Source organism: Lathyrus oleraceus, chromosome 3 (assembly GCF_024323335.1).
Source record: "Lathyrus oleraceus cultivar Zhongwan6 chromosome 3, CAAS_Psat_ZW6_1.0, whole genome shotgun sequence".
NCBI lineage: Eukaryota > Viridiplantae > Streptophyta > Magnoliopsida > Fabales > Fabaceae > Lathyrus > Lathyrus oleraceus.
Genome location: NC_066581.1, coordinates 210,447,783 through 210,460,029, shown reverse-complemented (window position 1 = coordinate 210,460,029; position 12,247 = coordinate 210,447,783). Strand labels below are relative to the sequence as shown.

The following is a 12,247-nucleotide window of genomic DNA, read 5'->3' as shown; positions in this document are numbered from 1 at the left end:
ATGGGTTCATCCCTTTTGATCTTTTCTTTTAATGTGTAGTATGTTTTAGGAGTTTGGTTCATTATACCAAATCTCTAACATGCATTAAAACCTAAATTTGTATTGCCCGGTCTCAGATAGTTGTGACTTTTACATAAGTCCAATTACGATTGCTTAACATAGAACTAAATTTGACCCAAAAGGCATAGCATTCTAGTAAGTGAGATTGTAAATCTCCCATATTTCATGGTAGTGTGTGGAAATTTGGCCTTTTTTCCTTCCTATGGAAGATTTCTTGGTTCAAGGATCCATGCTTGTGAATAGATGGTTGAGTATTCTCCAAAGAATGACTTAATCAATTAAAAAGCAAAACACTACTAACAATCAATTAACCTTGACTAACATTTGACTAACTCTTATTACTAATTGCTTTACTTTCAAGTCATTTACTTTATGCAATTTAAATTTTAGTCATTTATGATTCATTGTCATTTACATTTCATTAAAGTTGTTTATGTTTATGCCATTTTCACTTTGCTCATTTGAGCCATATCTTGTGATTCTATATATTTGTTTGTGCATTTTGATTTTGTTTATGGTCTTAGGACTTTAAAACACTTAATAAACAACAAAAAACCCTAAAAAATGTTTGGTGGACTGTTGGACTTAATCTGAACTTTTGGACTTAGAAATAGGCAACATTCCCTGTGCAAAAAGGAGTTGTCCTATGCCAACATTCTGAGACCAAGTTATGGTGAACTGAGCCTTCATCTAATGCAAGTCCTAGGGTTTTATTTGAATTCATCTTCTACATTTGTAGCGGTAAATTCATGATCATCAAGCTATGGATAAGCTAGACATCAAATAACAAGAGTCGCCACCGCGCTTTTATTGTTTCCAAGGGGAAAGGGAAAAAGTATGAACAAAACCCAAAAGTAAGAAGTTTTCAAATCAAAACTAATAAAATGTCAGAGATTACATGTAAGGGGGTTGGTTACACAGAGGAAAGGTGTTAGCACCCAAAGTGTTCTAGGTACTCCTAGGGAGCCCTTTTTGTGTGCATACGTATTGGTACAAAAATGATGTTTACAAAAAATAGAATGGGGGGATGAGAAAAGAATTAATTAATTATATTTTTGTATTTTACAAGACCCTCGGACTTGTGCCTATGTACCAACATAAAAATGAGGGGTCAAAACCTCGTAGTCCGTGATACAAATTTCAAAGTGGATGCATTGCTTTTAACAAAATTAAGTTTGAAAGGCACAAAGGCCTAAAAATGGTTTGAATGAGTTGGTAATTTTTGGATTTTCTAAAAGTTTAAGTCAATTATAGTTAATTTATTTACAAATTTGATTTAAGAAAAGATGTTTGAAAATGCAATGGTCAAGGTCAAAGTTTAGAACAAAACAAAATCAAACAAAGAAGATTTTCAAAAGGGAGGGAGAGATTTTAAATTTTAAGAAATGGGGAGAAGATGAAGAGACTAATCCTATGCATAATATTAAAAGTTAAGAGTTGAAAAGATCTGACCAATGGGTAGCAATCCAATAGACAAGAATGTCAATAGAAACCCAGATTCCCTTGGACATTTAGAATCAAGCAACGCATAAATGCACAATTATATTATCTTAAAGAGCAAGGCATCAAATAAAGATATCCACATCCAAGCTTAGCCACTCCATGATCTTCTTCAAATTAGCCCATGTAACAGATGATTTCCACAAGTCACAAGTATAAAATAACAACTTCACAATGATCATGAAGTTTCAAATTGCAAGCCCTTGGTTTCACAGAAAGTTAGCATTGGCCAAGTCCTTTAGCATAGGAATGTTGCCTAAATTCTAAGTCCATTTGTCCAAGATCAAGTCAACAGTCCACACAAAAGATTTTTAGGATTTTTGTTGTTATTATGTACATTAATTGTCAAAGACCACACAAACAAACAAAGTATTCATAAAAATGGAATATATCACACAATATGGTCCAAGTGGACAAAGTGAAAATTGCATTAACATAAACAATTAGAATGGTAAGAATAATGGCAAATGAATAAAGACTAAAATTAAATGACATTAAAGTAAATGGATTGAAATTAAAAGTTAGTTGTTAATGAGTTAGAAGTTAGTATTGTTTTGCTTTTGCTTTTCATTTTTTAAGTCATTCTTTGGAGAACACTCAACCCACTTATCACAAGCATGGATCCTTGAGCCAAGACATCTTCCAAAGGAAGGAAAAAAGGCCAAGTTCCTACACAATATCATGAAAGAGGGGAGACTTACAATCTCACTAACTAGAATGCTATGACTTTTGTGTCACAAATTTAGCGCTATGTTAAGCATTCGTAATTGGACTTATGTAGAAGTCACAACTATTTGAGATCGAGCAATAGAATTTTGGTGTTAATGCATGTTAGAGACATAGTATAATGGACTATGCTCATGAAACATACCACACACAAAAAGAATATGCAAAAGAGGTGACCTAATCTCATCCATACTTATGTTGATTTTTCAATCAACTAGCCTTAGGACTTTGAGATATCATAGGCCAAATAAGATGAATGCATAAAGAAGAGGAATGAGATGAAGTGGGAGGGGAATGGATCAAAACTGAAATTGGTCAAAGGAGGACTTTTACCAAATTAATATCATCTATTCATTTTGGGAGATGGAATGTACATTCCATCCATCCCCTAAATCCAATGACATTAACTTGACAAAGTCAAATCAACCTTGACCAAGGCCCAACGGTAAGACTCAAACTCAAACAAGTCACCACAATTGGTCAACACAATTAATTGTCATTTATTCAAATTAAAAAGACTAAAATAATACATATATGGTTTGTCAAATTCCTAAAACCTCATCAAAACACCAAAGAAATGGCCACGAGATTTATCATAGGTCAAACAAGGTTAAAGGACCTTGGAGAAAAAACTTCAGAATTTTTAAAGACTTAAAAGTATTTTTAAACAATTAAAAATAATCACAAAATCAATTAAATCATGAAAAATATTAATAATGATCCAAAAAATAATTTTAATTCAAAATATGAAAGAAAATTATTTGAAAATTTTTGGTGAAACTCTCATATTTTTTGGATCAATATTAAAATTAATATAAATTAATGAAAATAAAAGGATTAAAGTGAAAATCAGAAAATAGCAAAAAACGTGGACCACTTGATCGGCCTCATTAATTGAGGTGGCAGATCAAGTGGTAGAGAACACACGATCCATGGTACACGCTAGTCAACTCATCCACACCGCTGGTATTCACAATGAGCGCTCCAGATTAAAACGTTTTAAAACAAATCAATGGCTCTGAACACTTCCAGCTCAACGTCGGAGTCCAAAGGTCGATCATCTTCTCCGATGACCCTGGCAAGACTGGTTCGATCATCACCACATCAAAAATTACAAAAGAGTACATGATCTGAAAGATAAAATGGTGTAGATCACGAATATCACCTCAATTTTAACTAACTCCACATATATAGAAAGATATGAGGAGTTGAATTTTGAGGTGCATCAACTGAGTTGCTTCAATTGGACCTCTAAGCAACTCAATCTCCTTGCCTACATTGGTAGGACTTCAGACAACCAAAGATCCAATAGAATTGAGTAGAATTGAGTGAGAATCGAAAAGATGAAGTCACTACAACAAACAAGACCTTAGACAGCGCTTTTTTTAGCCTTAGACAGCGCTTTAAAGCGCTGTCTAAACCTCCGCTGCTAAAGGTTTAGACAGCGCTTTTTAAAATCTTAAAAGCGCTGTCTAAGCCCCCCCCCCCCCCCTTAGACAGCGCTTTGGCCAAAAGCGCTTTATAAGACCCTCTTATTTTAAATTTTTTAGGTATACCTTAGACAGCGCTTTTGAAAAGCGCTGTCTAAGCCCCACCCCCTTAGACAGCGCTTTGGCCAAAAGCGCTTTCTAAGACCCTCCTATTTTAATTTTTTTAGGTATACCTTAGACAGCGCTTTTTAAAAAGCGCTGTCTAAGCCCCCCCTTAGACAGCGCTTTTCAAAAAGCGCTGTCTAAGCCCCCCCCTTAGACAGCGCTTTTGCCTAAAGCGCTTTCTAATCCCCCCTTAGACAGCGCTTTTTACAAAAGCGCTGTCTAAGGTATACGAAAATTTTTGAAGCTTTTGTTTTAAACCACATTTTTTCCAGGTTTATAAACCAGAATTTCTACCTGTTTTCAACCAGATTTTGACAGACAATTATCACATTTTATATATGCCATTTTGGCCTTTTTTTCTACCAATTTTTGGCTAACAATATATATATACCAATTCAAACCAATTTTGCCTTAAATGTATCAAAATATATACAAATTTATGTACACATTTACAAGTCATTACATATACTACAAATACTACAAATGTACACATTAATTACACAAATTTATGAACAAACATTGAGGATCCGAAGAACGTACTCCGTCACGGTATAAAAGATGAATTTAGGCAAATGTTAGATTCACTTAGAAAGTTCAATTATAAAGTTCAATTCATTTTAAACTTCAAAAACCTATACATAACCAATGTTAATATAAACTTCAATAACGTATCCGGATTAGTCGATTTCACTTAGAAAGTTGTCAACCCAGTCTCTGACTCATACTTGAACTCATTTTCATTATCACCCACCACACACTTCACTGGCCTCTGGGAACAGTAAACCCCAAATCTTCCACTTCCTCTCACTTTTAGGCTAACTGATGCAGCTACTCCTTTTTGATGGATTTCAAACTGTTCCACAGCTCCTCCAGTGTTGAACATATCCAATAGCCCTATTGGTGCAAACCAAATACCTTGCGCGATTTCCTGTCAAAAAGCATCAATTCATTCGGCATATCATGTTCATCGGTACCAAACAAACAATTCTTCCCAATATCTTGTATAACAAACTTGCTTAAGCCTTACCTTGATTGGATAGAAATGGAAAAGCTCGTATTCTAGAACTTTTAATGTCACTGGCATTGAAGCACCCTTTGGTAAAAGAGCTATGTTGCCTGAAATGTGGATGCTAGTCAATATTTTAATAAAGTTGAATTTCACAGTAGCAACTTCACTTCTTGAAATTCAAAGATTTTAAGCTCAATGAAATTACCTGATCTATAAGAAAAGACAACAGCATCTCCATTCCAATCAGCACCAGCTACTTGAGCAATAAGATCAACATCAGAGGTACAGACAGAGCCAGTAAGTGTCTCAGGGGTTTCGCAATGAATACGGTTTTTCTTCTCTATCTTGCACCACCCGGCACCTTGACAATTAAATACACCAACAACTCCACAACATTTGTTCAAATTCCATATCTTGAGCAAGCTGAAAATGAATTTTAATACACAAGATTCAAGCATACCAACTAGTGACTACTAAAGAAAAACTCCTATCAATGACTGTCTCTGATAGGAGCTGAACTCCGTCTCTTGAAGTTACAAGGTCAAACTCTTAACACTGAATATCAGATAGAATATTTAACAAACCTTTTCCCATCTCTTGCTGGATCAACAAAGAGAGAGTCAACAGTGGGTCGGGCGGGTAACTGAGCACGGAGAACCGAGCCATCAGGAAGAACCAATTTCTTTAGAAGATCAAAATTATGCCTTCCTGGTTTATCACTATATACGCAACAAAAGCAACATGACGATATTAATACATATAGTCATGTATAACCAAATGTTGAACAAGAACTGCAATGAATGTCAATATACTACCTGACATAAATTGGGCCTCCACTGATCGCACGAGCTGCAGCATGATACTCGGCTGCCGGGTGTAAACTCTGAAATTACCAATATACTTTTGTTAACAAGAATATAGCTATTAAAAGGTACTCAAAATACAGATTCACTTCTACTTACATGAAACATGTCCCAGTCAGGTTGCATGAACTCTCCAAGGAAAATTGAGTTATACGTAACCGATGAAACATGAATGGTATGAGAAGCAGGATCATGTGGGTAAAAGTCATCAGAGGCTCTCACAACAGCAGTCTGCTTGGCACTATAGAGGCCATCAGTATTGTGACACATGCAAGAAATGCATCCGTTGTCGCAAAAATTTCGAGCAATAGAAGCCTCGAGAGCTTGATGATAGCTACGTGTGATTGAGACTCTTCCGCCATGTCCTGAACCAAGGGTCTCGATAATGTTTTGCACATCAACTTTCACTCCATCTACTCCGCACGAAGCTAAGTAAGCATGGAGCTCATTGTAGAAATCAAAGACCTTTTTCGGATGAACCAGACCTAACCCATGGACAGTCAAGCTGTCCATGACGGCGTCTGGTTGATTTCCTAGAACGCCCGGGGAGTGTATGGGGTATGCTACAACAGTGTTGAAGTGCTCCATTCCAATTGCTGTTGGCTTCACTCCACCCCAATAACCAGCTAGAGCATGCCAAACATATACATACCTGCCATAGAAAACCAAAAATTCAGAAACATAAAATAAACAATTAAGTCATGATAATTCTTCTGTCACATAACTCAACAACTCGAAGAATACGAATCATTTTGAAATGAATTTATAGGATTTCAGGATGCTAGACCATACTTCATATTGTGTAGTTGCTTTGTTTGATCTACAACATGCTCCAAGCCATTCCCCCCACCATTCTTTTGAAACTTAGTGTTTTCTTTAATACCAGTCAACCGTGTCGCAAACCTGCAAGAATCATATCTCCGAGGATCAGTTATACATTTCTAAATTAGGACTTTTTCTATGCAATGTGCATGAAAAATGCTAAATTAAGAAACAAGATAAAATCTTACTGTGCTCCTTCTTGTACAACAGAATCGGCATCTTTTGGTTTACTCTCAATCTGTTGCCAACCATCATCGATTTGATGAAATCTGTGATAATAAAATCATGGCTTTCACATATAATAAGAGATGCGATTTTTTCCCACCCATGCAAGCAATGACATACACTTCTATTTTATATTTGACCAGTGAATCTGTGAGTCTAAAATTACTATTACATCTTACAAAAATGGATCCAAGGACATACTTAAATAACATGCTACCCTGCAATCCCAGCTTCTCAAAGCTCATGAGTTCAGTTCCATACAAAAGCAACTCCTAAGCCCTAACAACTAAGATAAGTTTGCTTCAGTGGATGACAGGTTTTAAGGGATGAGCTCTAAGCTTGGACAAATCTAAATTGGAATCTAGATCCTCATCCAGTTCACCAACAACACTTCTGCAAAATCCAAAACAAAAGGGTTAGGGTTCTAAAACGCGGATATCCAGAGTCTAAAACAGATAAAGTTGAAAATATATTGGAGAAACCGGCATACATGTTGTCACCCCTAATGATGTATAAACCTAGAACAAGCTGCTGGACACCTTCCTGTCATTAGAAACAAGAATGAGACAACGCAAAGAAGACAGGTAAAACGAGCAATGCCAAATATAACTCGCAGGAAAGAATCTGATTAAATGTGCAAACATTATGTCACCAAAGTCATGCATAATCAAATTTTAAACAAATGCAGAGTATCATTCATTTCGTTCATACCTTGGTAGAATAAACTCGTTCATGTGACTCGTCAAGAATTATATTTGTTGCCTGGTCAAAGCCTTTTAGGACACCCTTAATAGAAAAAACATCATAATTAGAAACTAAAACAGTGTCTGGCATTTAAAAATTACATGCAATCAAGAGTTAATTTTTTCATGCAGAGTACACAAGGCTTACCACTATATTGCGTCCGTCATTTGTAATGACTGATATTGTCTCTGCCAAAATAATAAAAGCTTTAGTGAAAGTAATCATTGATAACCATCACTTAAACACATTATAATGAAGTAAGATTTGATGAAATACTGGTTTTATTGGTTTCATTACCTTTAAATGTCAGGCAAATGCTAATGGATTACCTAAGAGCAATGTCTAGCAAGTCTAGAAAAGTATGTTTTTGTAAAAGTTGTGTACTCAATACATTGAGAAGGGAATATGTTACATATTACTTACGATCTACGAGTTCTTGATGTTGTTTGCTCCAAACACAATTTGATCACACTTGAGAAGCTTGTAGGAAGTGATTAGAGAGGTTGCAAGGCTTTGGATCCTGGAGTTCCTGAATCTCCAACAGTTGAGATTCAAAGTCAAATTTCAAATTGAAATTTCTCAGGTTTTCCTTTAGAATGAGAGGGTTTCAATAAGGGGCAAAGGGAATGATATTTGCCAAATGAGTTCAGAGGCCTTCTATTTATAGCTAAAGGGAATGATATTTGCACACTTCAAAATCTGTCCAAAAATTGGCAATGTGGAGGGCACGAGTGCATGAGCATGTACAGGCCCATGATGCAATGCATTAAGGTCCCAAATGATTCCAATTGAATTTTGAATGAAGCTTGAATGGAAAGGCATTGTGAACTGAAGTTTGTACAATTGATTCTTTCCAATGATGCAGCCCTGTTAAAGCCATGCGCATACCTATCAATCTTTCTCCAAAATGCATAAACTTGGGTTCTTTGGAAAGCTTGGATCAAGGGTAACAAGTTTGATGTTCAACATTTTTTCATTTGGATCTTAGAACATGGAAAGTTTTGAGGTGGAATTTTGGAAATTTTAACATGTTGAAATTTTTTCTAAGTGTCAAGCCATATATCTCAATATTCCACCTTGCTTAACTTTTTTTGTGAGCTTCAAATGAGAAAAATGTATTCATAAAAGTTATATGTATTTCAAAGACCTTCAAAATGGTCACCAGTTTCATGTAATTTGGATTTAGAATGATAGAGTTATGCATTTTTGAAATTTGGAAAAATCACTTGTTCAATGGTATAGGTCAAAAATGACCTATAATGTAACCTTATATCACATGCTCATAAAAGTTGAATTTTCTTTCACTCCAAGCATAAAAGTTGAAGTAGGCATCTTGAATTGGATTGTGAAAGTTGGAAATATTTAATCTCATAAAAAATGAGCAAGTTATGGCCTTGGGATGTTGACTTTCAAATTAGGGTTTAGACAAAATGACCTATAATGTTTCAACATAGAAAATGATTTTCCAAGTAAAACTAGCTCTAGGTCTCAACATGAAAGTTATTTGGAATATCATTTATAGTAACGTTTCTCTTGGAATCATTTTCATATGGTGAAAATTGTAGGAGATAGGGTCTAGGGAGACCCAGTTTTGATTAGATGAATTCATCTGGCCAACCACCATCAACCAACTTGCTAACCTTCAATTCTTTGGACTTTCTTTGCTAATGGTAGATCGTATATGTATAAGATGATGAATTTTGAATTGTCCCTTGATAAATTTGATAAATTGGTGAGATAGCTTGTTGGAGAAGTTACTCAAGATACTCAGTCAAACTAAGGTTTCCAAGGAAAATCACCTCCCAACTCTTGAAGAAAACTTAATCCATATAACATGTAGTAATAAATGGAACTCATATATGATGCTCATAACCATTATTGAATCAATTCAATATTGTGCCCTTTGTCACGAGGGTCTCAAACCCTAGATATGAACTTGATAAATCAATGGTGATCATGCCCTACCTACAAAAGAGTTAGGCAAATGCAAAGACATATTTTTGGTATTTTGCTTAGTAAAATAATAGTATACAAGTATGATACAATAACATAGTGCTTGGTGATCTCTCCCAAAACAAACCCAATGAAAGAGGGGTAAGGAGGATGCCAAGGTATGATCCCAGTGCTAATGCTTATGATGAAATTGCATGAGGGATCTTAGGGTTAAATATGGGGTCTTACAGCTGCCCCTATTTAAGAACATTCTAACTGAGGAGGCAAAGGATAAAATCTTCATGTCGACTCAGTAGAATGGGCTTAAAAAACAACATATAGAAACAAATTTTGGTCCCTAAGAGACCTCATGATGCATATGATATGAATGTAGAAGTGAATTCTTTATGGGGAAATATTGCCACAAAGGAAAAGAAATCAGAGAGACCGAAAGTCCACAGGAGTATAATGCATTTCGTAAGGAAAATTCACTGGGGAGACAGATACTCTGGTGGATAAAGTGAGTTATACGTAGGCCAGGCTACGACTTAAAACTGCTGGGGGACTCTAGAAATTCCATACAAAATGGAAAGACTAAGCCGGGGGACAACAATATCTGCAGGGTATACAAGTAAGTCAGGATAAAACTGAGGTACTTGAATCACGCAAGAAAAACGATTTCACTATGGAATGCACACTCAACTCAATTGGGGAAGAAATAAACTTCAACACAGGAGGAGCAGAAATCTGTTATCTACTACCTGTTACTGGGTGAGGAGATAATAAAGATATGATAGAGAGGACACCCGTCATTGGTTAGGATGAACATATCAAGGTTGAGTCACTGAGAATGGCCAGGAGGGAATATTCATTACCGGTTACTAGGTAAGAATAGCCTTGCTGGGGTGAAAACTGCAAAAAATAGGATTTACAACTATCAGTTACTGGGCAGAAGACCAAAGGTGAGAATATTCGTCATCGGTTAGGATGAACATATCAAGGATAAACTTGCCTGGGACTGTCAAGGAGGATACCCGTCATCGATTAGGATGAACATATCGAGGATATACCAACATAACAAGTAGGAATTACATCTATCGAATGCGGGATAGAAGACCATCAAAGAGAAAATCCGTCACCGGTTAAGATGAACATATCAAGGATAGACTCTGTGAGGGGAGAAAATAGGAATTACATCTATCAGTTATTGGATAGAATACCATGAGAGAGTATCCGTCACCAGTTGAAGTGAACATATCAAGGATAGACTCTGTGGGAAAAAGTAGGGTTTACAACTACCAGTTACTGGGTAGAATACCACAAAGAGAAGGAAACCTGTCATCGGTTAGTATGAGCATATCAAGGATTGACTCTCTGGGGAACACAATAGGGATTACAACTACCTTTTTACTGGGTAGAATACCAAGGATGAGAATATTTGTCATCGTTTAAGATGAAGATATCAAGGATAGACTCAGGCAGGGGAAAGAAAGATATCTGTCACCGGTTAGGATGAACATATCAAGGATATACTTCCTAGGGAATCAGAAACAATGAATCCACTAGGAACTCCACTGCGAGGAAAACAAGGGTACTTTTGTCAGGTATTGGGCAAGAAGTAACAAACTACAAACTAAGAAGAATATTACCAATTATTATGTAATAAGCTCTTAAGAGACTCAAAGCATCTATCTAGGCATGACCTAGAGAGAAACAGTCAATCAAGACTCAACCCAATGAGGATATAACTCAAGGGTGGTGACTCCATCCAGATAATCAACTAGGAAGGAAACTGAAGTAATAATCATCCATGAGGAAACAACTCAGTGGGGAAGAGGAGAAAGGTTAAAGTTTTTTTTCCTAAGGGGCTGACACTCTACAATTGAGGGAGGATACACACTGAACTCGTATGGGAATAAAGTATTGCCATACAGAGAATGAGAATCTCAAATCAACAAGTTAATCGGATATGATGATGCAAATATGCAATTATGAAATTATATGAATGTATATGTATATGTATATATATGACGATTATGCTGACAAAACGAACACAAAGGATACAAAGGTTTCACAAAGAATTTGAATCATCAGTACAATCCTCAGTCAATCCACAAAAAGAGGGAGACCATTGCTGGAGAGCAGAGAGATCAATAACCCAAAGGCTGAAATCTAGCCGAGGGGAGAGGAGATCTGCTGAGGAGAGGAAATGTTATAAAGTCTACAAGGAATTTTAGGTCAACACCATATCAAGTGGGAGACAACCATGCAGAGGATAACCACAAAAATAGCTGCTCAGAAACCAGGAGGAAACTCTGACTGAGAGCAAGTTGGGTGATTACTAATGGAGGGAACCACTGATGCTTAGAACTTAAGGACTTGGTGCTCTTTGAAGTGTTGTTGATACTTCCTTTTAATTGCTTTGAAAAATTCTTGTTTTTATATGTTTTAAGAAAAAAGATTTTGTTTAAAAAATTTTAAATTTCCAAAATGATCATAATAAAATTTAAACTATTGGCTTAAGTAAATAAGAGTAGAAACAATTGGACAAAAACTCAACTTTATTTAATGGGATGGTAGTCTGTAAATGATAAGACTCCATAGATTTTTACAAAGTTGAAACTGGTAACTTACATGGAAAAAGGGTTACACTGAATAAAAATGATCCTTAATCCTTCTACCAACTCTTGATATCCATTGTGCTCTTGGCCGCTACAGGGATGATGAATCGACGTCAACCCTCGTGCGAACAAAGGCCTTTCCGATATTGG

At 36.0% G+C, this 12,247-nt stretch overlaps 2 protein-coding genes across 2 annotated transcripts; both read right to left on the bottom strand.

Annotated features, from left to right (window-relative positions):
* Positions 1-4,572: 4,572 nt before the first annotated feature.
* LOC127130467 (probable galactinol--sucrose galactosyltransferase 2) lies at positions 4,573-7,045 on the bottom strand. Its single transcript, XM_051059473.1, has 9 exons — positions 6,921-7,045; positions 6,764-6,844; positions 6,546-6,656; positions 5,853-6,405; positions 5,706-5,773; positions 5,475-5,609; positions 5,096-5,313; positions 4,909-4,997; positions 4,573-4,809 (listed from the first exon to the last, which is right to left on the bottom strand). The coding sequence occupies exons 1-9, from the start codon at positions 7,043-7,045 to the stop codon at positions 4,573-4,575; spliced, it is 1,617 nt and encodes a 538-aa protein (XP_050915430.1).
* Positions 7,016-7,769, bottom strand: LOC127130466 (sm-like protein LSM8). Its single transcript, XM_051059472.1, has 4 exons — positions 7,692-7,769; positions 7,512-7,586; positions 7,291-7,343; positions 7,016-7,193 (listed from the first exon to the last, which is right to left on the bottom strand). The coding sequence occupies exons 1-4, from the start codon at positions 7,767-7,769 to the stop codon at positions 7,103-7,105; spliced, it is 297 nt and encodes a 98-aa protein (XP_050915429.1). The 3' UTR covers positions 7,016-7,102.
* Between the last annotated feature and the right edge of the window lie 4,478 nt (positions 7,770-12,247).

Bases quoted from the DNA above. Each gene is read 5' to 3' on its own strand.
- LOC127130467 (XM_051059473.1), bottom strand. From the start codon at position 7,045: ATGAGCTTTGAGAAGCTGGGATTGCAGGGTAGCATGTTATTTAAGTAT. The intron at 5,314-5,474 runs GTTTGTTAAATA...ATTCATTTTCAG, and splicing joins CCAGCAAGAGATGGGAAAAG to CTTGCTCAAGATATGGAATT. The intron at 4,998-5,095 runs GTAATTTCATTG...TCCACATTTCAG, and splicing joins TGTCTTTTCTTATAGATCAG to GCAACATAGCTCTTTTACCA.
- LOC127130466 (XM_051059472.1), bottom strand. From the start codon at position 7,769: ATGATTACTTTCACTAAAGCTTTTATTATTTTGGCAGAGACAATATCA. The intron at 7,587-7,691 runs GTAAGCCTTGTG...TTTTCTATTAAG, and splicing joins ATGACGGACGCAATATAGTG to GGTGTCCTAAAAGGCTTTGA. The intron at 7,344-7,511 runs GTATGAACGAAA...TTCTAATGACAG, and splicing joins AACGAGTTTATTCTACCAAG to GAAGGTGTCCAGCAGCTTGT.